The sequence below is a fragment of the Prionailurus bengalensis genome, chromosome X, assembly GCF_016509475.1.
Source record: "Prionailurus bengalensis isolate Pbe53 chromosome X, Fcat_Pben_1.1_paternal_pri, whole genome shotgun sequence".
Taxonomy (NCBI): domain Eukaryota; kingdom Metazoa; phylum Chordata; class Mammalia; order Carnivora; family Felidae; genus Prionailurus; species Prionailurus bengalensis.
In genome coordinates, this window is record NC_057361.1 from 82,020,027 (window position 1) to 82,046,239 (window position 26,213).

The following is a 26,213-nucleotide window of genomic DNA, read 5'->3' on the forward strand; positions in this document are numbered from 1 at the left end:
TAAAATATTTTTCTTTAAATTTTTTTCCATTTTTTACTTTTTTGTAAATATTTCAAATTCTGTTTTTTTACTTCCACCATTTTATTCTATTTCATTGCATTCATTTTTTTCAAATTTTCAAACATTTTCCTTTTTTCTTCTTATCTTTCCCTTTTTTCTCTAATCTGTCAAGCTCCTATCACAAACAATACCATATCACACCTAGGATCTAGCATCCTTTATTTGATTTTTTTATGTTGTTTTTAATTTTTTAATTCTAATTTTTTTAACTTTATTAATTACTTTTCTTCCTTCAAAATGACGAAACGAATGAAATCGCCCCAAAAGAAACAACAGGGAGAAATGGCAGCCAGGGACTTAACACAGATAAAAGCAAGATGTCTGAACCACAATTCAGAATCACAATAATAATACTAGCTGGGATTGAAAACAGATTAGAATCCCTTTCTGCAGAGATAAAAGCTACTCAGGATGAAATAAAAAATGCTATAACTGAGCTGCAATCTCGAATGGATGCCACAGTGGCAAGGAGGGATGAGACAGAGCAGCAAATCAGCAATATAGAGGACAAACTTATGGAGACCACTGAATCAGGAAAAAAGAGGGAAACTAAGGAAAAAGAGCGTGATTTAAGAATTAGAGAAATCAGTGACTCATTAAAAAGGAACAACATCAGAATAATAGGGGTCCCAGAAGAGGAAGAGAGAGAAATACGGGTAGAAGAGTTATGTGAGCAAATCATAGCAGAAAAGTTTCCTAACCTGGGGAAAGACACAGACATCAAAATACAGGAAGCAGAGAGAACCCCCATTAGATTCAACAAAAACCGACCATCAACAAGGCATATCATAGTCAAATTCACAAAATACTCAGGCAAGGAAAGAATCATGAAAGTAGCAAGGGAAAAAAGTCCTTAACCTACAAGGGAAGACAGATCAGGTTTGCAGGAGACCTATCCACCGAAACATGGCAGGCCAGAAAGGAGTGGCAGGATATATTCAGTGTGCTGAATCAGAAAAATATGCAGCCAACAATTCTTTATCCAGCAAGGCTGTCATTCAAAACAGAGGGAGAGATAAAAAGTTTCCCAGACAAACAAAAATGAAGAGTTAGTGACCACTAAACCAGCCCTGCAAGAAATTTTAAGGGGACTCTCTGAGGGGGGGGGAAAGACAAAAAAAAAAAAAAGACCAAAAGCAACAAAGACTAGAAAGGGCAAGAGAACATCATCAGAAACTCCAACTCTAGAGGCAACATAATGGCAATAAATGCATATCTTTTAGTACTCACTCTAAACGTCAGTGGACTAAATGCTCCAATCAAAAGACATAGGGTAACAGAATGGATAAGAAAATAAGATCCATCTATGTAGTGTTTACAAGACCCACTTTAGACCTAATGACACTTTCATTGAAAGTAAGGGAATGGAGAACCATCTATCATGCTAGTGGTCGACAAAGGAAAGCTGGGGTAGCCATACTTATATCAGACAATCTGGACTTTAAAATAAAGACTGTCACAAGAGATGAAGAAGGGCATTATATCATAATTAAGGAGTCTATCCACCAAGAAGTTCTAACAATTGTAAACAATTATGCTCCAAATGTGGAAGCACCCAAATATATAAATCAGTTAATCACAAACATAAAGAAACTCATTGATAACAATACCATAATAGTAGGGGACTTCAACACCCCACTTACAACAATGGACAGATCATCTCAACAGAAAATCAAGAAGGAAACAATGGCTTTGAATCACACACTGGACCACATGGACTTAACAGATATATTCATAACATTTCATCCTAGAGCATTGGAATACACATTCTTCTCCAGTGCACATGGAACGTTCTCCAGAATAGATCACATACTGGGACACAAATCAGCCCTCAACAAGTACAAAATGATCGAGATCATACCGTGCATATTTTCAGACTACAACACTGTGAAACTCGAAATCAACCTCAAGAAAAAATGTGGAAAGGTAGCAAATACTGGAAGACTAAAGAACATCCTACTAAAGAATGAATGGGCTAACTAAGAAGTAAAAGAGAAAACTAAAAAGTTCGTGGAAGCCAATGTGATAACACCACAACCCAAAACATCTGGGCTACAGCAAAGGTGGTCATAAGAGGGAAGTATATAGCACTCCAGGCCTGCCTAAAGAAGGAAGAAAGATCTCAGATACACAACCTTACCTTACACTTTAAACAGCTGGAAAAAGAACAGCAAATAAAACCCAAAACCAGCAGAATACAGGAAATAATAAAGATTACAGCAGAAATCAATGCTATCAAAACCGAAAAAACCCCAGTAGAACAGATTAATGAAACCAGAAACTGGTTCTTTGAAAGAAATAACAAAATTGATAAACCCCTAGCCAGTTTGATCAAAAAGTAAAAGGAAAGGACCGAATAAATAAAATCAAGAATGACATAGGGGATCACAACCAACACAGCAGAAATACAATAATAAGGGAATATTATGAACAATTATACACCAATAAAATGGGCAATCTGGAAGAAATTGACCAATTCCTTGAAACATATACACTATCAAAACAAACAGGAAGAAATAGAAAATTTTAACAGACCCATAACCAGTAATGAAATTGAATTAATAATCAAAAATCTCCCGGGGCGCCTGGGTGGCGCAGTCGGTTAAGCGTCCGACTTCAGCCAGGTCACGATCTCGCGGTCCGTGAGTTCGAGCCCCGCGTCAGGCTCTGGGCTGATGGCTCAGAGCCTGGAGCCTGTTTCCGATTCTGTGTCTCCCTCTCTCTCTGCCCCTCTGCCATTCATGCTCTGTCTCTCTCTGTCCCAAAAATAAATAAACGTTGAAAAATCTCCCAAAGAACAAGAGTCCAGGGCCAGATGGCTTTCCATGGGAATTCCAGCAAACATTTAAGGAAGAGTTAACACCTATTCTCTTGAAGCTGTTCCAAAAAATAGAAATGGAAGGCAAACTTCCAAACTCTTTGTATGCAGCCAGCATTACCTTGATTCCAAAACCAGACAAAGACCCTACTAAAAAGGAGAACTATAGACCAATTTCCTTGATGAACATGGACACAAAAATCCTCAACAAGATACTAGCCAACCGGATCCAATGATACATTAAAAAAATTATTCACCATGACCAAGTGGAATTTATACCTGGATTCAGGGCTGGTTCAATATCCACAAAACAATCAATGAGATACATCACATCAATAAAAGAAAGGACAAGATCCTCTCAATAGATGCAGAGAAAGCATTTGCCAAAATACAGCATCCTTTCTTGATAAAAACCCTCAAGAAAGTAGGGATAGAAAGATCATACCTTGAGATCATAAAAGCCATATATAAAACCCCCACTGCTAATATCCCCAATGGGGAAAAACTGAGAGCTTTCCCCTAAGGAACAAGACAGGGATGTCCACTCTTGCCACTGTTATTCATCATAGTATTGGAAGTCTTAGCCTCAGCATTCAGACAACACAAAGAAGAGGCATCCAAATCAGCCAGGAGGAGTTCAGACTTTAGCTCTTCGCAGATGACATGATGGTGTATATGGAAAACCCAAAAGATTCCACCAAAAAAAAATGGCTAGAACTGATCCATGAATTCCCCAAAAGATTCCACCAAAAGAATGGCTAGAACTGATCCATGAATTCAGCAAAGTTGCAGGATATAAAACCAATGCACAGAAATCAGTTGCATTCCTATACACCAACAGTTAAGCAACAGAAAGAGAAATCAAGGAATTGATCCCATTTACAATTGCACCAAAACCCATAAAATACCTAGGAATAAATCTAACCAAAGAGGTAAAAAAATCTATACACCAAAAACTATAGAAAGCTTATGAAAGAAGTGGAAGAAGACACAACAAAATGGAAAAATATTCTATGCTCCTGGGAAAGAAGAACAAATATTGTTAAAATGTCAATACTACCTAAAACAATCTGCGTATTCAATGCAATCCCTATCAAAATAACACAGGCATTCTACACAGAGCCAGAACAAACAATCCTAAAATTTGTATGGCATCAGAAAAGACCCCAAATAGGCAAAGTAATCTAGAAGAAGAAAACCAATGCAGGAGGCATCACAGTCTCAGACTTCAAGGTGTATTACAATGCTGTCATCATCAAGACACTATGTCACTGGCACAAGAACAGACACTCTGATCAATGGAAGAGAATAGGGAACCCAGAAATGGACCCAAAATGTATGGCCAACTAATTTTTGACAACCCAGGAAAGATTATCCAATGAAATAAAGACAGTATCTTCAACAAGTGGTGCAGGGAAAACTGGACAATCACATGCAGAAAAATGAACCTGGACCACTTTCTTACACAATACACAAGAAAAACCTCAAAATGGATGAAAGACCTAAACGTAGGACAGGAAATCATGAAAATCCTAGAAGAGAAAACATGCAAAAACTCCTTTGACCTCAGCTGCAGCAACTTCTCAACACGTCTCTGGAGGCAAGGGAAACAAAAGCAAAAATGAATTATTGGGACCTCATGAAAATAAATCTGCACATTAAAAGAAACAGCAAATCTGAAAGGCAACTGACAGAATGGGAGAAGATATTTGCAAATGACATATCAGAAAAAAGGTTAGTATCCAAAATCTATAAAGAACTTACTAACTCAACACCCAAAAAACAAATAAGCCAGTGAAGAAATGGGAAAAAGACATGAATAGACACTTCTCCAAAGAGGACATCCAGATGGCCAACTGACACATGAAAAAATGCTCAATGTCACTCGTCATCAGAGAAATACAAATCAAAACCACAATGAGATACCACCTCACACCTGTCAGAATGGCTAACATTAACAACTCAGGCAACAATAGATGTTGGCGAGGATGTAGGGAAAGAGGGTCTCTTTTCCACTGCTTGTGGGAATGCAAACTGGTGCAGCCACTCTGGAAAACAGTATGGCAGTTCCTCAAAAAATTAAAAGTAGAACTACCCTGTGACCCAGCAATTGCACTACTAGGTATTTATCCAAGGGATACAGGTATGCTGTTTCAAAGGGGCACATGCACCCCAGTGTTTATAACAGCACTATCAACAATAGCCAAAGTATGGAAAGAGCCCAAATGCCCATCGATGGATGAATGGATAAAGAAGATGTGGCATATATATATATATATATATATATATATATATATATGTGTGTGTGTGTGTGTATGTATATACACACACACACATATATATGTGTATATATGTGTGTGTGTGTGTGTGTCACACACACATATATATATATATGATGGGGTATTGCTCGTCAATCAAAACGAATGAAATCATGCCATTTGCAACTCCATGGAACTAGAGGGTATTATGCTGAGCAAAATTAGCCCATCATAGAAAGACAAATATCATATGACTTCACTCATATGAGGACTTTAAGATATAAAACAGATGAGCATAAGGGAAGGGAAGCAAAAATAATATAAAAACAGGGAGGGGGACAAAACAGAAGAGACTCTTAAATATGGAGAGTAAACAGGGTTGCTGGAGGGGTTGTGGGAGGGGCGATAGGCTTAATGGGTAAGGGGCATTAAGGAATCTACTCCTGAAACCATTAATGCAGTATATGCTAAATAACTTGGATGTAAATTAAAAAAATTAAAGAATTATTTTTGGTAACATGTTCATGTTACATATTTCTGCCAACAATAATATCTCATCTCTGCTGTCAGTGTAGATGGGAGCCAAATTAGTCATCAGAGGAGTTCTTAATTACAGAATTGAAGGAAAGAGCAGTTAGGGAGTTTTTCATCCAGGCCCTAGTAAGACCTGAGAATTTAATTTTTCCAAGTGGATCAGTTTCTTTAGAGATCGTATTTCTGTTGGCCAGATCATTTCTTTCCTGGGTAAGCAACTCCTGACTTTTTTCTAGTGTTCAAAATTGGTTTTAGTCAGTTCCAGGCTAACTCTCCTTCTCCTGCTCAGTTTTTCTTTAGATAAGATGTGATATTTTATTAGATTACCACTTACTAAAGTCCTACCACTCTGAGATTATCCCCATCTCACCCTAGTTGAAATTTGGGTTGTACTCAAACTTTTAATTCACACATTTATACTCTCTTGGACTACTATGTGACTTAAGCTAATCACATTTATTGTATGTTAATTTTATTAGTTTATTTTTTCACTGTAAGATTTCCCTATGTCATGAAGTTCTTGAGGAACATCGATCTCACTCCTCATAACTGTTACAGTCTGCAGTGCAGGTTGGCTAGGATGTATAAGGATGTATAAGACTGATTACTTGTTTATATTTATCATTTGCCATTTTAGAGTAGTGGTAATTATGTTTTGTATAGTTTTTATTGTCATGCAACCAGTTGCTTATGTTTAATATTTCTGCTCCAGAGTGTATTTGGTATAAGGTGAATAATTATGAACATGGAAAAGAATTTGCCAACTTACTGGACACTATCATCAGGGCAGAGTACTTCTTACAAGTAAGATTCCACTTGCTTCATATTCATGCCACCACTTCTTTCTAAAATTTATTTAGATATCCACTGAATACCTTTTCTTTAGTGCTCGGCATCATTCGTAAACTGTATTTACTCATTTCAAAACTCGTTATAAATAGAGTTGAATTGAATTGATGTTTATCTCTGTACTGTTGGATTTGAAGAAAGAATTTGTTAAATCATGCGAATAAGAGAGAAAGGGCTGTAATTTAAGAGAACAAACTGAAGATATAACTGAATGCATTCAATTGAATTCATTGGTAAGACCTCATAGGGTTACTGTGTTCTCATAATCAATAAATATTTTTTAATCTACTAGCCAATTAATTATTTGGCCTACGTAAGTAACCTAGCTGTACTTTAAGCTGCCACTCAGCACCATCAAGAAGCCTATACTCATTGCCCTAGTCTGGTTCAGATGTTTGTTTTATGTGCTCTTAGTTCACTGTGTTTACCTGTATCCTGTCTCTTGCAGCATCTCTGTTTTCACACATAAGCTCCTGGTCAGGGGGAACTATGTCTAAATTTTCTTCCCGTACAATTGCTCATCTTGGTATGTGGTACAAAAAAGATGCCAAATAAATGTGTTGAATAAATCTTAAGGATTTGGTGTGAGGCCATTGAATTGGAAGTTGGATGTGATTTTTATGGTGGTGAGGGTAAAGGGATGAATTTAGGTTGACTTTTAGGTTTCCTGCTTGGGAGGATGATGATGGCATTCAGTGAGAAAGGGAAATGTAGAAGGAACAGGCAGGCTTGGAAGGAAAGAATTTTGACTTAAAAGATGCCTGTTGGATATCTAAAAGGTCATACCCAGTAGGCAGTTAGATAATGAGTCTAGTGCTGAGGAATGAGATTTAAACTACAGGACTCCTCATATAGGTGGTGGTTTTAGCTATGTTATAGATGATATTGTCCAGAGAACTCATGTCATGAGAAGGAGTTCTAAGATGGCGTCCTGGTGCATGCCATTATTTAAGGCTCAGGGCAACACAAGAAAAAAAAAAAAAAGGAAAGCCCTGGATCCTCTCTTTGGTGGGAATATAAGCAACATACACATTCAGTATTCCTCCTGATGGAGCTGCCCAGAGTTTGAATTTGGTCTATGGCCTCTAAAGAAATTACAGCCCTGTTATAACATTGTGTACATCTTATTGACTGTGCAAGTGACTGCATATACTCCAGAGTAGTACAATTTCATTTATCTTTCAAAACATTACATAACTTGTCTTTTTACCTTCTTTCTAGTTGATGTTTTATGGTATTTGAAAACTATGTTGGTGAAGATGGTAATGTATCCAAATATTAATCATCTGGTCCTTTTTATGAGGAACTCTGGCACTTAACCCAAGGCTTTTATTATATTGATGACAAAAAAATTTGGTCTAAAAGAACTATAGCACAGAATAAACTGGTTGTTTAGAGAGTAATTATGGACTGAAGAGGTTTATATGAGTTATTACTATGGACTTGTGTTGTAGGAGGGGTTCTATTCCTGTGAAACATTCCTGTATAAGAGCCTTCCCCTCTGGGATGGCCTCTGTTGTCGATCACAGTTCCTTCAGCTTGTGACCTGGATTCCTTTTAGTAGCTTCTCTGGTATGTATCATGAAAATTTGGAGTCCTTTAATTCATTGTAATATTAATTAAAGGAATCTTGAATAATCTTTTTTCTTCAATTCCTAGAGGTGAAACCACTTCTTTTTGACCATCTAGCACAGCTATTCTTTATATCAACCATTTATTTCAAGGTAAGAAAATACTGTATTGCTTAGATTAAATAGGAAGTATGGTTTTATGGTCAGTGGTACATGATTCTAAACCCACATTAAAGCAGTGGTTTTCTACCAGGATTCCCTTGGATCTGGATTTGAGATGCTACATCACTCAAGTCAAAGTTAATGCATAGAATTTTCTTTTGTAAAGGTTTTGTTGCATACAGTTTCCTGAACTGCTTCCACTTGTAGCAGGTGACAAAGTAAATGAACAGGTGGCAAATTAGTATTAATAAAAACAAACTGGGAAATACTTAACCATACTTAGTTTGATTGTTGTGGTTGATATTTTTATAGATACCCTTACTCATTTTACAAATATTTATTGAACACCCACCATGTGCTAGATGCTCTTCTTGACACTGGGAATACAGTAATGGCCAAAACAAACAAAATCCCCTGTGACATTCATACTGTATATTTATAACATTCTTATTTTCTGCTAATAAAATTGTTCCAACCTTATATAAAATTAAAATGTGTTACTATTTTGGTGTGTTCTCCAAAAAGACCACTGAGTTCCAAGAGTTCTACCCAACTGAGTCTGAGAGCCACTTTTGTATAGAATGGTTATTCCTATTTCAGAAGAGTGACAATATAAAGAGTATTTCTTTTGTAACATTGTTTTCACCTTAAGTCACTTACTGTTGGCCACATTTACAGTAAAAATGTATTGTCCTGCTTAGTATTTGTCATAATGAAATGGTACTTTATTAACTACCTGTCACATTAACTTGGATTTGAGGTTAATTTATATTATTTGTACTTATTACCTGACCAACATCATCATTCACATGACAATACCTACCACTTCTCCCCAGCCAATACATCTTCAGGGACTTCATTTTGCAGCTTTTTGTGATTTTCTTCCTATCTTGTAATTGGGTCATTCTTTATCTCTTCTCTTATTCCATCATTCTAGGGAGCTATTTATCTATAAATATTAGGTTGAACCATACAAAATTGCCATTTTGTAGGTCAAAAGTATTTGATCAGTGTTAATTTCATATGGTCCAACTTAGTAAGTATATATGCATTTATACACACATACATATATTTATATTTGAGAGTGGGAGGCTGGGGAGAGAAAGGGTTAGAGGAAAGGAAACAGATGGTGGGCCAAGGACAGAACTCAGGGGAATACTCAACACTTAGCTGAAAAGGAGAGTCTATGAAGGAACCTTCTCAAGAGCTATGAAAAGAGCCAGAAGAACAGTAGTGCCAAGGAAACAAAAGGAATACAGGATATCAAGAAGTAGTGAAGGAAGAATGTTGCCGTATATCCCAGGAAGATCCAGAAAGATAAGGACCAAAGAAAGTTTCTTTTGGAATTGATAATACAGAAGTTTTGTGCTACCTTTGTGAGGAGTTTCAGTGGAATCATGGGGGCAGAACCAGATTTATTTCCTTTTAAAGGGAGATTCATTTCTGATTTTATATTTACCTTCTCAAAGAATGGGCTTACATTCTTTTCTCATGTTAGCAAGGAAGCTAGGGCATTGCTTACCTCCAGGTGTTGAAGGGAGATAGGGAAATGTATTCAGAGAAAAGTGTCCTCGAGTGGGGAGGGAGAGCCAGGATATGACTAGAATAAGAAGTTGGAAAGCATACTTCGAAGAATAGGAAGGTATAGGTTTAGATTATCATGGAATAGAAGTTGTGGAAACTGTAATTGAAAGATTTGGAAAGGTTGAGATCAATGAAAGAGGGAAAGAAGCACAGAGAAGTATAGGGTACAAGAAAGGATAAGTGATCAAAGGGTTTTCATTCTGGGAAAGTGGCTAAGGATAACAGCAATGTGACCTGTGGTAGAATTAGCTAAAAATTCAGTTAGTTTATGAGGCTTTTATTTTATTTATTTAATGTTTATTTATTTTTGAGAGAGAAAGAAAGAGGGAGGGATGGAGGGGCAGAGATAGAGGGAGACACAGAATCTGAAGCAGGCTCCAGGCTGATAGCTGTGCTGATAGCACAGAGCCCAATGCAGGGCTCAAACTCACAAACTGTGAGATCGTGACCTGAGCGGAAGTTGGACACTTAACTGACTGAGCCACCCACGTGCTCCAGTTTTTGAGGCTTTTAAAAGGCAAAAGAGAAAACAGAGTAGAGTTTATGAGGCTTTTAATGACTTATTATCACCTTAGCTATTGTATAGCTTGATTACCCAGCTTAACATAATAAATAATGTTTAAAACTCTAATAGTTTCACATCTTCAGTGCTTTTGTTTGTGCTTAGCTAGTTGTGCCTATCAGTAAACAACTTTTTTCTTGAAGAATTTTGGTTGAGAAAATCCCACAAATCCACTGTAACAATGCTTTTTTCATTTTGACATGTTAATTTTCTAATTTTTGTCCACATTGATTTATATCTCCTATATAATTACAAAAACAGTGGACATAAATTTAAAAATCAGAATACAGGGGAGCCTGGATGGCTCAGTCAGTTAAGTGTTCAACTCTTGATTTCAGCTCAGATCATGATCTCATGGTCGTGGGATCAAGCTCCACACTGGGCATGGAGCCTGCTTGAGATGTCTTCTCTCCCTCTCCTCCTCCCCAACTTGCACGTGCTCTCTCCCTCTCTCTCTCTCTCTCAAAAAAATCAATCCGGAATTCGTCAAATATAGTCAATACCTAGTCATAGTTCACAAAAATCTATTTAATCCTTTTTCTGTTATTATCTCTAATTTGTTTCTTTGTAGGTATAGATAACTATATTGCTCATCTTCATAATACAGATTTCTTCTCTTGGTATCCATTTCCAGGAGTGAAGTTACTGGGTAAAAGGAAAGAGTTTGAACATTTTTAAGACCTTGTTATGTATTGCTATTCCTTTGCCATACGTGGTTCTTTGAGGGAAGATGGATATAACGGGTAGAGTACTTAAGTAACAAAGGTCTGGTAGCCATAGAGAAAGAATGGGGGTTTGGGAGATGAGACTAGAAAAAGAAGACTGACTAGTAGGATAAAGTAATCTTAGAGATGTGAAGGCCTGGGCTAGGTAGTTACAGGGGGATTGGAAGGAATGGAAAAGTTGGGCATTTTGAAAAGAAAAAATGATAGGATTTGGTGATGAAATGAAGCATGAAGGACACAAGATGACTTTGAGATTTCTAGCTTGGGATAGTAAAGGAACCAGGAATATTGTGCCTGGAGGAAAAAAGATGAATATTTTGTGGTTCTTTTCAAATAATTGATAGATTGTCCCATGGAAAGAGCAGATCTCTATGTGACTTCAGAAGGCAGTATTAGATATAGGGCAGTATCTTTTTTTAATAAACTTTTTTCTTTTAGAGAGAATGTGTGTGCATGCCAGAGTGGGGTGGGGGACAGAGGGAGAGAGAGAATCTTAAGCGAGATCTCCATACTCGGCACGGAGCACAATGTGGGACTCGATCCTACGACCCTGGGATCATGACCTCAGCCGAAATCCAGAGTTGGTTGCTTAACCTACTGAGCCACCCAGGCACCCCACGGCAGTATCTCATTATAGGTAGAGGAAACTCAAAATGGAATAAAGGACTTTAAGAGGTAGTATGTTTCCTGGTGTTAGAATAAGGTCAAGCATAGGCTTAGTGGGTGTATCTACTGGGGATATTTATGTAGAGAAGGTTCTTATATAGGGTAGAGCTGTGCTTCTCAACCTTTTTTTTTTTTTAACCCATGTTCCTCTCATAAACATAAAAATCTCATGACTTTAATGTGGGGACTGCGTGGATTAGAATAAGTGAGTGGGGAATGAAAGGATTTAGTTTTCTGAATATGACATGGTAATATTTACTACCTTCTCAGATGTTTAAATCCTTGGTTGACACCAAAATTGAACACTGTTTTAGGTGATTCCAAGGTCACTTTAAACTTGAACATATTTATAACCTGAATGCAAGGTGTCAGTTTCTTTAAAAAGTATTAATTGAACTGTTCTGTGAAGTGAGCATCCTATCACTGGAGATATTCAAATAGTATCTAGGCCATTATTTGTTAAGGATATGTGCGAATGCTCTCCCCCTGTTGTTAAGGATATGTAATAAAGGTTTCCTGTATTAGGTTTGGGGATGATATGGATAGCTTTCAAATTTATAGATACTATGATTTATCCTCATTAATGCTCTGGGCACACTTCTGTCAAGACTGTATTTGTATGTAAATGAGACCCTGAGAAATCAAGGCAAAGCCTGAGAATGACTAGAATTGTTTGTTTTCCACAGTTACAGAAGGTAAGATAAAGTTTATGACTGTCAAAAAGGGAGTAAATTGTAGTTGTGACACAAGGTGAAATGGATGGGAAACTCATTTCTATAGCAACTTTAAAGGATATCTAAGGGGAGACAGCAAGGGGTGGGTGATACTTTATTTGAAGATGTAATATATGTTATAAATGAATGTAATTTAGAGAAACAAGAGTCTGTTCCTGGGCTGATAAGCTGGCGGCAGTCTTGTAGAGAAAATGGCAATATAAACTTGAACTTGGCATTCATCTGTCTCTTGGAGACTGATCAGGCTGGAGCAGCAGCTATTAGGTTCTGAATTAGATGCAGTCATCTCCACCACCAAGCCTCTGGTTTTAATTTGTTCTTGACACTGTAGTGTGTCTGAATGGTTTTATGAATGATTTTTTTTTTGTTTTGATTCCTCAGTGTAGTGTTCTCCAGAGTTTGAAAGAACTATTGCAGAATTGGCTGTTGTGGCTTTCTACGGACATCCACATGAAACCTGTGATGGACAGTCCTCTGTGAGTTCTCTTACAACACTCCACAAGAGATGATCTGCATTAAAATGTTTGCAGATAGAGTTTAATAGTATGGCACGAGACCTTATTGTAAATACATAGTCATAGCTTTCTTAACAAAAATGTTTTTGTTTCTTTTCGCTTTTCTTCCCTGTAATCCTGTGAGGGAGGCTAAATTCTTCAAGTTCAATTGTATAAATCAGAAAGCAACCCCTAATCCTCTAAGTGACTTACAAGAGTTACTATAGCAAAACATTGGAGAGCTGATGTTAAAACTTGCATCTTTGGCTTCCATTCAGTTTAGCTCACTTTATAAAATATGTTCTTACTTACATGTAAAGTCAGTTCTGATGATGGTTAGGAAAATCTGTAATTTTTCTGTACAGTTTTGGTTTTGGTTTCTCTGATGTATTTTGGTTATGTACATTAATTTCTTTTCACTTTGAAATAAAAAAAGAACCCCAGCTTTCCATTATGTTGATTATTGTTAAATGTGCCCTTTTTTACTCTTTCTACATAAAATCTTTGGCTTCTCCTATATTATCAGCCACATTATTTTTTAACATTAATTTTAAAAGCACTCTTATAGAAAATTGCAAACATATTCAAAAGGACAGAAAATAGTACAGTGTTATCCTTATGTATGCATCATCCAGCTTTAACAGTTATCAGGTCATGATTAATTTTTTTTTCTAATTTATAACACTCCTCATTTTCTTTTGTTCTAGGTTTTTTTTTTTAAGGAAAAAGCAAAACCCACACATCATTTCAACTGTTGAAAAATTATAGCAGTATAACACCAAAAAATTAATAGCTTTATTTTATCATCATTTAAAAAATTTTAATTGAAGTATAATTGACACACAACATTATATTAGTTTCAGGTGTATAACATAGTGATTTGACAATTCTATATATTATACAGTACTCACTACAATAAGTGTAGTTATGGGGCGCCTGGGGAGCTCAGTTGGTTAAGCATCCAACTCTTGATTTCGGCTCAGGTCATGATCTCATGGTTTGTGAGTTTGAGCTTCTGAATCAGGTTCCGTGCTAACGGTGCAAAGCCTGCTTGGGATTCTCTGTCTCTCCCTCTCTCTCTGCCCCTCCCCTGCTTATGCTGTCTTTCTCTCTCAAAATAAATAAATAAACTTAAAAGATAAGTGTAGTTACCATCTGTCACCCTACAAAGTTATTGCTATATTATTAACTATATTCCCTTTGCTATACTTTTCATCCCCATGACTTATTTTATAATAGAAAGTTTGTACCTATTAATCCCCTTCACCTGTTTTGCCCATCCCCCTGACCTCCATCTCTTCTGGCAGTCATCAGTTCTCTATGAGGCTTTTTCTGTTTGTTTTTTGTTTCTTTGTTCGTTTGTTTTGTTTTTCCACATCTAAGTGACATCATATGGTATTTGTCTTTCTGTGACTTATAAAATTAGTTAATATCTTCAAATATCTAATTAGCATTCAAATTCCTTACATTATCAGTCACAGTTTATTTAAGTATAGGGATCTCTTAGCTTCAGTTGCACGTGGTTAGTGGTTAGCTTGGTTAGATTAGCTCCTATTTTCCTATGTGTTCTTATACCTATAGTGATCTCCTCCTTTGAGAGGAACATGGTGAATAAAAGCTTGGGAGTTGCCTAGAAATTGTTTTTAGTTATTCATATTCATTGTTGTAGTGTGTCCATATATCACATATGTCTGGTAACTTTTAGACAGAAATAGAATATTATGGGTAGTGAAAGTTTCTTGTAAGGCTGTGCTCCTCAAAGTGATGTCTGGGGACCAGTAGCATCAGCATCACTGGAAACTTTTTAGAGATGCAAAGTCTCAGAATCTATCCTAGAACAACTGAAATACGCTCTGGATGTAGTGCCTAGTAATCTATGTTTTAACAAAAACTTTGATAATTTGATGCTAGCTAAAGATTGAGAACCACGATCATAAGGAAATTAAATGTTTAACCTCTTCAAACATCTCAGTTCTATTAAAGACACTGTGTTTGCATTTATAATCTTTCGCCAATTTGCAGTGTAAATCTTCAGGTAACCCGATAGAGGAGCCTTCCATTTCTATATTTTCTTTCAAAAATACTAAATTCCAAACAAAGAACCTCTTTTTATTTTTTTAAAGATGTTTATTTATTTATATTTTGAGAGAGAGTGAGTTCGTGAGTTCGGGGGAGGGACAGAGAGAGTGGGAAGGCAGAGTCCAATGTGCGGCTTCATCCCAAAGACAATGAGATCATGGACCTGAGACAAAACCAAGAGTCTGATGCTCAACTGACCAAGCCACCCAGGCACCCCCCTAGGATCCTTTCTTTTGTTGTTGTTAAAAGGTGATTCTTTTATTTATCTATTTATTTTTAAATAGGAAATTTATTGTCAAATTGGTTTCCATACAACACCCAGTGCTCATCCCAACAGGTGCCCTCCTCAATGCCCATCACCCACCCTCCCTTCCCTCCCACCACCCATCAACCCTTAGTTTGTTCTCAGTTTTTAAGACTCTCTTATGATTTGGCTCCCTCCCTCTCTAACCTTTTTTTTTTTCCTTCCCCTCCCCCATGGTTTTCTGTTGAGTTTCTCAGGATCCACATAAGAGTGAAAACATATGGTACCTGTCTTTCTCTGTATGACTTATTTCACTTAGCCTAAACTCTCCAATTCCATCCACGTTGCTACAAAAGGCCATCTTTCATTCTTTCTCATTGCCAAGTAGTATTCCATTGTGTATGTAAACCACAATTTCTTTATCCATTCATCAGTTGATGGACACTTAGGCTCTTTCCATAATTTGGCCATTATTGAAAGTGCTGCTATAAACATTGGGGTACAAGTGCCCCTATGCATCAGCACTCCTGTATCCCTTGGGTAAATCCCTGGCAGTGCTATTGCTGGGTCATAGGGTAGATCTATTTTTAATCGTTTGAGGAACCACCACACTGTTTTCCAAAGCGGCTGCACCAGTTTTCATTCCCACCAACAGTGCAAGAGGGTTCCCGTTTCTCCACATCCTCGCCAGCATTTATAGTCTTCTGATCTGTTCATTTTAGCCACTCTGACTGACGTGAGGTGGTATCTCAGTGTGCTTTTGATTTGTATTTCCCTGATGAGGAGCAACATTGAGCATCCTTTCATGTGCCTGTTGGCCATCTGGATGTCTTCTTTAGAGAAGTGTCTACTCATGTTTTCTGCCCATTTCTTCACTGGATTATTTGTTTTTCGGGTGTGGAGTTTGGTGAGCTCTTTATAGATTTTGGATACTAGCCCTTTGTCTGATATGTCATTTGCAAATACCTTTTCCCATTCTGTCGGTTGCCTTTTAGTTTTGTTGCTTGTTTCCTTTGCTGTGCAGAAGCTTTTTATCTTCATGAGGTCCCAATAGTTCATTTTTGCTTTTAATTCCCTTGCCTTTGGGGATGTGTCAAGTAAGAAATTGCTGCAGCTGAGGTCAGAGAGGTCTTTTCCTGCTTTCTCCTCTAGGGTTTTGATGGTTTCCTGTCTCACATTCAGGTCCTTTATCCACTTTGAGTTTATTTTTGTGAATGGTGCAAGAAATTGGTCTAGTTTCCTCCTTCTGCATGTTGCTGTCCAGTTCTCCCAGCACCATTTGTTAAAGAGACTGTCTTTTTTTCCATTGGATATTCTTTGCTGCTTTGTCAAAGTTTAGTTGGCCATCCTTTTGTGGGTCTAATTCTGGGGTTTCTATTCTATTCCATTGGTCTATGTGTCTGTTTTTGTGCCAATACCATGCTGTCTTGATGATTGCCGCTTTGTAGTAGAGGCTAAAGTCTGGGATTGTGATGCCTCCCACTTTGGTCTTCTTCAAAATTGCTTTGGCTATTCGGGGTCTTTTGTGGTTCCACACAAATTTTAGGATTGCTTGTTCTAGCTTCAAGAAGAATGCTGGTGCAAGTTTGATTGGGATTGCATTGATGTGTAGATTGCTTTGGGTGGTATTGACATTTTAACAATATTCTTCCAATCCATGAGCACGGAATGTTTTTCCATTTCTTTATATCTTCTTCAATTTCCTTCATAAGCTTTCTGTAGTTTTCAGCATACAGATCTTTTGCATCCTTGGTTAGATTTATTCCTAGGTATTTTATGCTTCTTGGTGCAATTGTGAATGGGATCAGTTTCTTTATTTGTCTTTCTGTTGTTTCATTGTTAGTGTATAAGAATGCAACTGATTTCTGTACATTGATTTTGTACCCTGTGACTTTGCTGAATTCATGTATCAGTTCTAGCAGACTTTTGGTGGAGTCTATCAGGTTTTCCATGTATGATATCATGTCATCTGCAAAAAGTGAAAGCTTAACTTTATCTTTGCCAATTTTGATGCCTTTGATTTACTTTTGTTGTCTGATTGCTGATGCTAGCACTTCCAACACTATGTTAAACAACAGCAGTGATAGTGGACATCCCTGTCTTGTTCCTGATCTCAGGGAAAAAGCTCTCAGTTTTTCCCCATTGAGGATGATATTAGTTGTGGCCTTTTCATACATGGCTTTTATGATGTTTAAGTATGTTCCTCCTACCCCAACTTTCTCGAAGGTTTTATTAAGAAAGGATGCTGAACTTTGTCAAATGCTTTTTCTGTATCGATTGACAGGATCATATGGTTCTTATCTTTTCTTTTATTAATGTGATGTATCACATTGATTGATTTGTGAATGTTGAACCAGCCCTGCAGCCCAGGAATGAATCCCACTTGATCATGGTGAATAATTCTTTTATATGCTGTTGAATTCGATTTGCTAGTATCTTATTGAGAATTTTTGCATCCATATTCATCAGGGATATTGGCCTGTAGTTCTCTTTTTTTGCTGGCTCTCTGTCTGGCTTGGGAATCAAAGTAATGCTGGCTTGATAGAATGAGTCTAGAAGTTTTCCTTCCCTTTCTATTTTTCGGTACAACTTGAGAAGGATAGGTATTATCTCTGCTTTCAATGTCTGGTAGAATTCCCCAGGGAAGCCATCTGGTTCTGGACTCTTATTTGTAAGGAGATTTTTGATAACTGATTCAATTTCTTCACTGGTTATGGGTCCGTTCAAGTTTTCTATTTTTTCCTGTTTGAGTTTTGGAAGTGTGTGGGTGCTTAGGCATTTGTCCATTTCTTCCAGGTTGTCCAGTTTGTTGGCATGTAATTTTCATAGTATTCCCTGATAATTGCTTGTATTTCTGAGGGATTGTTTGAAATAATTCCATTTTCATTCATGATTTTATCTATTTGGGTCATCTCCCTTTCCTTTTTGAGAAGCCTGGCTAGAGGTTTATCAATTTTGTTTATTTTTTCAAAAAACCCACTCTTGGTTTCATTGATCTGCTCTACAGTTTTTTTAGGTTCTATATTGTTTATTTCTGCTCTGATCTTTATTATTTCTCTTCTTCTGCTGAGTTTGGGGTGTCTTCGCTGTGCTGCTTCCAGTTCCTTTAGGTGTGCTGTTAGATTTTGTATTTAGGATTTTTCTTGTTTCTCGAGATAGGCCTGGATGGCAATGTATTTTCCTCTCAGGACTGCCTTCGCTGCATCCCAAAGCATTTGTATTGTTGTCTTTTCATTTTCATTTGTTTCCATATATTTTTTAATTTCTTCTCTAATTACCTGGTTGACCCATTCATTCTTCAGTAGGGTGTTCTTTAACCTCCATGCTTTTGGAGGTTTTCCAGACTTTTTCCTGTGGTTGATTTCAAGCTTCATGGCATTGTGGTCTGAAGGTATGCATGGTATGATCTCAATTTTTTCATACTTATGAAGGGCTATTTTGTGACCCAGTAGGTGATCTATCTTGGAGAATGTTCTATGTGCACTCGAGAAGAAAGTATATTCTGTTGCTTTGGGATGCAGAGTTCTAAATATATGTGTCAAGTCCATCTGATCCAATGTATCATTCAGGGCTCTTGTTTCTTTATTGATCTTTTGTCTAGATAATATATCCATTGTTGTAAGTGGAGTGTTAAAGTCCCCTTCAATTACCACATTCTTATCAATAAGGTTGCTTATGTTTGTGAGTAATTGTTTTATATATTTGGGGGCTCCTGTATTTGGCACATAGACATTTATACTTGTTAGCTCTTCCTGATGGATAGACACTGTAATTATTATATAATGCCCTTTTTCATCTCTTGTTACAGCCTTTAATTTAAAGTCTAGTTTGTCTGATATAAGTATGGCTACTCCAGCTTTCTTTTGGCTTCCAGTAGCATGATAGATAGTTCTCCATCCCCTCACTTTCAATCTGAAGGTGTCCTCAGGTCTAAAATGAGTCTCTTGCAGACAGCAAATAGATGGGCCTTGCTTTTTTTATCCATTCTGATACCCCACGTCTTTTGGTTGGAGCATTTAGTCCATTTACATTCAGTGTTATTACAGAAAGTTATGGGTTTAGAGTCATTGTGATGTCTGTAGGTTTCATGCTTGTAGTGATGTTTCTGGTACTTTGTCTCACAGGGTCCCCCTTAGGATCTCTTGTAGGGCTGGTTCAGTGATGATGAATTCCTTCAGTTTTTGTTTGTTTGGGAAGACCTTTGTCTCTCCTTCTATTCTAAATGACAGACTTGTTGAATAAAGGATTCTCGGCTGCATATTTTTTCTGTTCATCACATTGAAGATTTCCTGTTATTCCTTTCTGGCCTGCCAAGTTTCAGTAGATAGATCCATCACTAGTCTTATAGGTCTCCCTTTATATGTTAGAGCGTGTTTATCCCTAGTTGCTTTCAGAATTTTCATCTTTGTATTTTGCCAGTTTCACTATGATATGTGGTGCAGAAGATCTATTCAAGTTACGTCTGAAGGGAGTTCTCTTTTCCTCTTGGATTTCAATGCCTTTTTCCTTCCCCAGATCAGGGAAGTTCTCAGCTATGATTTGTTGAAGTACACCTTCAGCCCCTTTCTCTATCTCTTCCTCTTCTGGTATTCCTATGATACAGATATTGTTCCGTTTGATTGCATCACTTAGTTCTCTAATTCTTTCTTCATACTCCTGGATTTTTTTCTCTCTCTTTTTCTCAGCTTCCTCTTTGTCCATAATTTTATCTTCTAATTCACCTATTCTCTCCTCTGCCTCTTCAATCCAAGTGTGGTCACCTCCATTTTATTTTGCACCTCATTTATAGCATTTTTTAGCTCCTCATGACTAATTTCTTCGTCCCTTGATCTCTGTAGCAATAGATTCTCTGCTGTCCTCTATACTTTTTTCAAGCCCAGTGATTAATTTTATGACTAGTATTCTAAATTCTTGTTGCATTATATTGCTTAAATTGTTTTTGATCAATTCGTTAGCTGTCGCTATTTCCTAGAGTTTCTTTTGAGGCAAATTCTTCCATTTTGTCATTGTGGATAGTCCTTGGGGTGGCGCGGAACTGCAGGGCACTTCCCTTGTGCTATTTGGAGTAACTTGTGTTGGTGGGTGGGGCTGCAGTCAGACCCAATGTCTGTCCCCAACCCACCAATGGGGCCACAGTCAGACTGCTATGTACCTTATCTTCCCCTCTCCCAGGGGCAGGACTCACTGTGGAGTGGTGTAGCCCCTGTCTGGGCTACCTGCACACTGCCAGGCTTGTGGAGTTGCTTTGATGGGATCTGGAGTATTAGCCGTGGTGGATCCGCAGGGTGCACAGGGGTGGGAGGGGCAGCCTTAGCTGGCTTTGCTGCTGGTGGTCCCCTGCAGGAGGTGCCCTGCAGCACTGGGAGGGAGGCAGGCAGACCCGTTGGAGGGATGGATCCAGAGGAGCACAGCGTTGGGTGTTTGCGTGGTGCAAGCAAGTTTGGTGCTGTGAACTGGTTCCCTTTGGGATTTTGGCTGGGGGATGGGAGAGGGAGATAACGCTGTCCAACGCCTTTGTTCCCCACCGAGCTGAGCTCTGTCTTCCAGGGCTCAACACCTCTCCCTCCTGGCATCCTCTCACCCTCCCCGCTCTCTGAGAGCAGAGCTGTTGACTTATAAGTTCCAGATGTTAAGTCCCGCTGGCTGTCAGAACTCACACAGTCTGGTCCCTCCGCTTTTGCAAGCCAGACTCTGGGATTCCACCTTGCCAGGCGGGCTGCCCCTCTACCACCCTGGCTCCCTCCTGCAGTTCGTGTAGCATGCACTGCCTCTCCGCCCTTCGTACCCTCTTCCGCGGGCCCCTAGGATCCTTTTTAAACTAGTGTCATGAATTTCGTCAGGGCAGTTAAAAAGGAGTTTTCTAAAAGTCTTAAACAAATGGACATAAGTGTAGATAACTTAAGTGTCATAATACCACTTGGCATTGTATAATATAGCTCTTATGCTCTCAGTAACTCCTGTTTGGCAATATGGATATAATGCCATGTCCCTCTCATATGACCATATGCCACATGACTGTCAAAGAGGGAGTAAATTGTAGTTGTAGATCATAAGGAGGGAAGGGTAGGAAGCCATTCTCAGCAGTGGTTCTCCATTGGGCGTTTTTGGTTGGCACTGTGAATGGGAAGAGGGTGCTACCATTATTTAGTGAGTGGTAGCCAAGGATGGTAAACATGTTGCTGTGTGTGGGGAGTAGGATGCAGTCCTGAACAGAATATTGTTTCATCTAAAGTGCCTCGGGGCGCCTGGGTGGCTCAGTCGGTTGGGCGGCCGACTTCGGCTCAGTTCATGATCTCGCGGTCCGAGAGTTTGAGCCCCGCGTCGGGCTCTGGGCTGATGGCTCAGAGCCTGGAGCCTGCTTCCGATTCTGTGTCTCCCTCTCTCTCTGACCCTCCCCCATTCATGCTGTGTCTCTCTCTGTCTCAAAAATAAATAAACGTTAAAAAAATTTTTTTAAGTGCCTCTGTGTCCTGTGGAGAAGCACTTCAAAGTGTGCTGTTGTAAGCAATCATCATTGCTCAAATTATTTCAGAAACATTTGCCAGGTGCTGCCAAAAATCATAGTTAAAATATAGTTTGCAAATAGCCAGTTGACAATATGGATGCCCACCTTTGTGAATGGTCTCCTGATCTTTTCCCTGTTCACTCTGACACTGATCCATCAGTGGGTGGTGGTAGAGTCATAATCATTTCTCAGGCTCTAAGACTATCTGCCATTCTTTATTTCTTGTGCATAACCATTGTTGGCCACCTAGATCAGAGGGTAAAGGTATGAAATCACATTTGTAAGTCTTTTCCTAGTCCACTCAACAGTGGATTGAAGAACAGGGTGAGTGGATAGGTGAATTGAACTTGTTATTCCCTTTTTTCTTGAGATTTATTTTTGTGATTTTTTTTTTTGAAGAGAGAGAGTGAATGCATGCACAAGGTCTGGGGGAGGGGGTGCCACAGTCAGTTAAGCTTTTGCCTTCAGCTCAGGTCATGATGTCATTGTTCTTAGGTTCGAGCCCCACATTGGGCTCTGTGTTGATGGCTCAGAGCCTGGAGCCTGCTTTGGATTCTGTGTCTCCCTCTCTCTCTGCTCCTCCCTGCTCAGGCTGTGTCTTTATCTCTCTCTCTCTCTCTCTCAAAACTAACCAAACATTAAAAAAAATTTTAAGTTAATATTTAAAAAAAAAAAGTGTGAGAGAGAGAGGTAGGGGAGGTGGGTGGGGGAGAGAGAGAGAGAGAGAGAGAGAGAGAGAGAGAGAGAAGTGAAATCAGGAGTCAGTGTTTAAGTGTGATTTAAAGAGACACAGTTTGGGGCACCTGGCTGGCTAAGTCAGTAGAGCACGCAACTCTTGGTCTCGGAGTTGTGAGTTCAAGCCCCATGTTTGGTGTAGAGATTACGTAAAAATAAAATCTTAAAAAAAATAAAGAGACACAGTTTATTGATTTGGGAAGGATATAATATAACCACATTTGGTTATTACTGGAAGAAAGATGCCAAAAATTATACTAATTCAGTTTTAGGATTGAATTGAATTCCAGTTAAAGTGAAATTAGTTTTAATAGCATTTCAACTCAGGAATTCAGGTAAAACTGAGTCTTGGTTTGTATACTTAGAAACTAATTTGCTGAATTCTGTGGTTCCTGGACATCTAAAGTCTGTCTGGAGCTTAATCTTTTTTCTCTGATGTTTACTAGTAGAGTAGTTGCTAGGCATGTTCTGTGAATTTATCTTAATGGTTCCCTGGAGCACTGTGTAGTTTTATGGTTAATCACTGTGGTTTAAAAAAAACCTCAATTATACATTGGAGCACTGATCATTTTCTGAAATCCTTAAAAAACTTTTTGCTGTATATTATTTAACTGTAGCTTGGAAATTGTGAAGACTTTTGCGAATGTGGGTCTCAGTGTCATGGTTTCTTATTGCAGGGATACCACTTTAGGTGGATCCGTGAACACTGTGTCTGAACTGATTGACTACATAGGGTGGCTGTCCACTACTGCAATGCGCTTGGAAAGCAACAATACTTTCTTACTGCACTTTATTTTGGATTTCTATGAGAAGGTAGTACACATCCCATATTGTCTATTTTGATTTTTGTGTTGGCTGTCTGCTTTACTGGTCTATTATTTAAATTTTATGTACAACTATTAAGTTGGACTGTGACTATGTTTAACACAGTTAAAATAAGCTTCTTATTTTGAAGTTCATGATTAGATTATCACCTGAATAACTGATTTTCATAAAATGGAGAAACAAATGGTTTTGGTGAAAAGTTCAGGTACTGCTTTAATAGACATTCCCCTGAAGAATGCTGACCCTCGGCAGAAGTCTGTCTATAGCATCACTTTTTACTCATTCATTGTACATTCCACACTCCCGGCAAAACCCAAAAAACACCCTGTTGTTTCTTCATATATCCACTTCTACCTTTCAAAACATCTATGATTATGGTCTTCTTATATTTTGTAGTATTTGATGTGGACAAAACTATTATCCTGGAAGTACCTACTAATCTCAGTTTTCTTGGCTTCCTCCCTGCACTAATTGTCTTGTGCTATATATTTTAGAAGCATGCTCATTTTCCATGTTGATAGCTAACTAATATGATAAATCACTATTAATGGGATGAATACTCCCTTTAAGGACTCCCTTCTCCTCTCTTCCCAACTTAAAGCCCTCTCCCCAGGAAAAAATGGAATATTTTAGTAATGACATTGTAGAAATAATCCTCTATGGCAAGTTTGATGTTTAGTCAGGTACATTTTTAAGCAGGCTGTGATTACCTATTCAATTTATGAATCAGGCAGACCAAAATCTGATGTTCTATTATTGCTTATTCTCTATTGATAAATCTTTGGGTGAACTTGGTTGAGGGGTTCTGGGAAATAATTTGTATACTGATGTTATCATTCTTCCCAAAAGGTATGTGACATATATGTAAATTATAACCTTCCACTAGTGGTATTGTTTCCTCCGGGGATCTTCTATCCTGCTCTCCTCAGTCTAGATTCCAGTATCCTGAACCAGCTGTGTTATATCATGGACAGGTACAAAACATTTTTACTGTTTTATATAAATTAACACATCATACTTCTATCTTTGTTTTTCAACTATACAATAAATTATAATTTATACCCTGTAATATATTGTATACAATAAAATATTAAAGACAATAAAACTATTTTTATTTCCTGCCAGAACCTATTGAAATAGGAAACATGTCTTTCTTTTGGTAATGACCTTCTGATATGGGACTATTTTAACTGTGTTTTTGAAATGTCACCATGGGGGATATGGTTTTAAAAAATTCATAGTTAATGGTAATAAAAGGCACAGCATGAATAATATAGTCAGTGATATTGTAATAGCATTGTATGGTGACAGCTACAGTGGTAGACATAGCATAATGTATGTACTTGTCAAATCACTGTGTGGTACATTTGAAACTAATGTAACATTGTGTGTCAGCCACACTCAAATTTTAAAAATTAAAAAAAAACATTCTTAGTTAACAAATCTTTTGTGCAGTGGTACTGGTGCCCTCAGCATTGTCCATTCTCATTGCTGTGTCCTAAAGAAAAATTAGTTAGTTGCTGACAACTAGTTTAGTTCTATGTAGTATCTCTGGTAAAAAGAACATTTTTAGGGCACTTGGGTGGCTCAGTTGGTTAAGCGTCCAGCTCTTGATTTTGGCTAAGGTCATGATCTCACTGTTTGTGAGTTGAAGCCCCACATCAGGCTCTGTGCTGACAGTGTGGAGCCTGCTTGGTATTCTCTCTCTTCCCTCTCTCTCTGCCCCTACCCTGCTTTCTATCTCTCTCAAAATAAATAAATAAACTTTAAAAGAAGTGAACATTTTCTGGTAGATGAGGGGAGCTATTGCCAATTATATGAAACTGTAAGAGGAGTTTCTGATCCCCTCTAATTCTTTCACTTACAGACTGAAATTACTCTTTTTATTTTTTAAATGTTTATTTATTTATTTTGAGAGAGAGCACGCATGTGAGCAAGGGAGGGGTGGAGAGAGAGGTAGAGAATCCCAAGCAGGCTCTGGCCCTTCAGTGCAGAGCCTGATGTGGGGCTTGATCCCACGAACTGTGAAGTCATGACTTGAGCTGAAATCAATAGTCGGATGCTTAACCGGCTGAGCCACCCAGGTGCCCCTGAAATTACTCTTTTAGTTCACAATTGTCGTAGACCCCTTTGGCATAACTTTAAGGATTATACCAAGGTTAGAATGTTTATAAACTAATTACTAATTGTTCCCAGGCAAGAAAAAAATAAATTTATAAGTTTCCCGTTTATCCTTTCTACTGTACCTTTTTTCTACATTAAGAGAACATGTTTTATATTAGTGACTGCTCTTGAGCCTCTATTAATTTTTTATAGTGAAACATTAAAAGTATTTCCTTCATTGGTTTTTCTTTTTTATTCAGGCAGCTAAAATTTACATATAGTTAAGTGCATATCTTAAATGTACAACTCAATATTTGAGCCTCTATTAACTTTTATCTTTAAGAGGAGTGTAGCACAGAAGAATAAAAACCTTAACTAGGCAGCTGGTTATTTGTGTATGTCACATCTGCATATATTTACATTTAAAATGGACACTTTTGGGGTGCCTGGGTGGATCAGTTGGTTAAGCGGCTGACTTCGGCTCAGGTCATGACCTCATGGTTCACGGGTTTGAGCCCCACGTCAGGCTCCATGCTGACAGCTCAGAGCCTGGAGCCTGCTTTGGATTCTGTGTCTCCCTCTCTCTCTGCTCCTTCCCCATTCACGCTCTGTCTCTCTCTCAAAAATAAATAAACATTAAAAAAATTTTAATGTACACCTTTATGTTTACACATTTCAAAAGCATTCAATGTTCAAAATTTCATT

The 26,213-nt window shown here is 38.0% G+C and overlaps 1 protein-coding gene across 1 annotated transcript in view; it reads left to right on the forward strand.

The window, feature by feature from the left end:
- Positions 1-26,213, forward strand: part of CENPI (centromere protein I) — a 79,122-nt gene that overhangs the window by 36,754 nt on the left and 16,155 nt on the right. The window contains exons 11-16 of the mRNA XM_043569583.1: positions 6,383-6,474; positions 7,974-8,091; positions 8,179-8,243; positions 12,905-12,999; positions 23,258-23,393; positions 24,255-24,379. Coding sequence (XP_043425518.1) covers positions 6,383-6,474; positions 7,974-8,091; positions 8,179-8,243; positions 12,905-12,999; positions 23,258-23,393; positions 24,255-24,379 — 631 coding nt within the window. The remainder of the gene's footprint in view (positions 1-6,382; positions 6,475-7,973; positions 8,092-8,178; positions 8,244-12,904; positions 13,000-23,257; positions 23,394-24,254; positions 24,380-26,213) is intronic.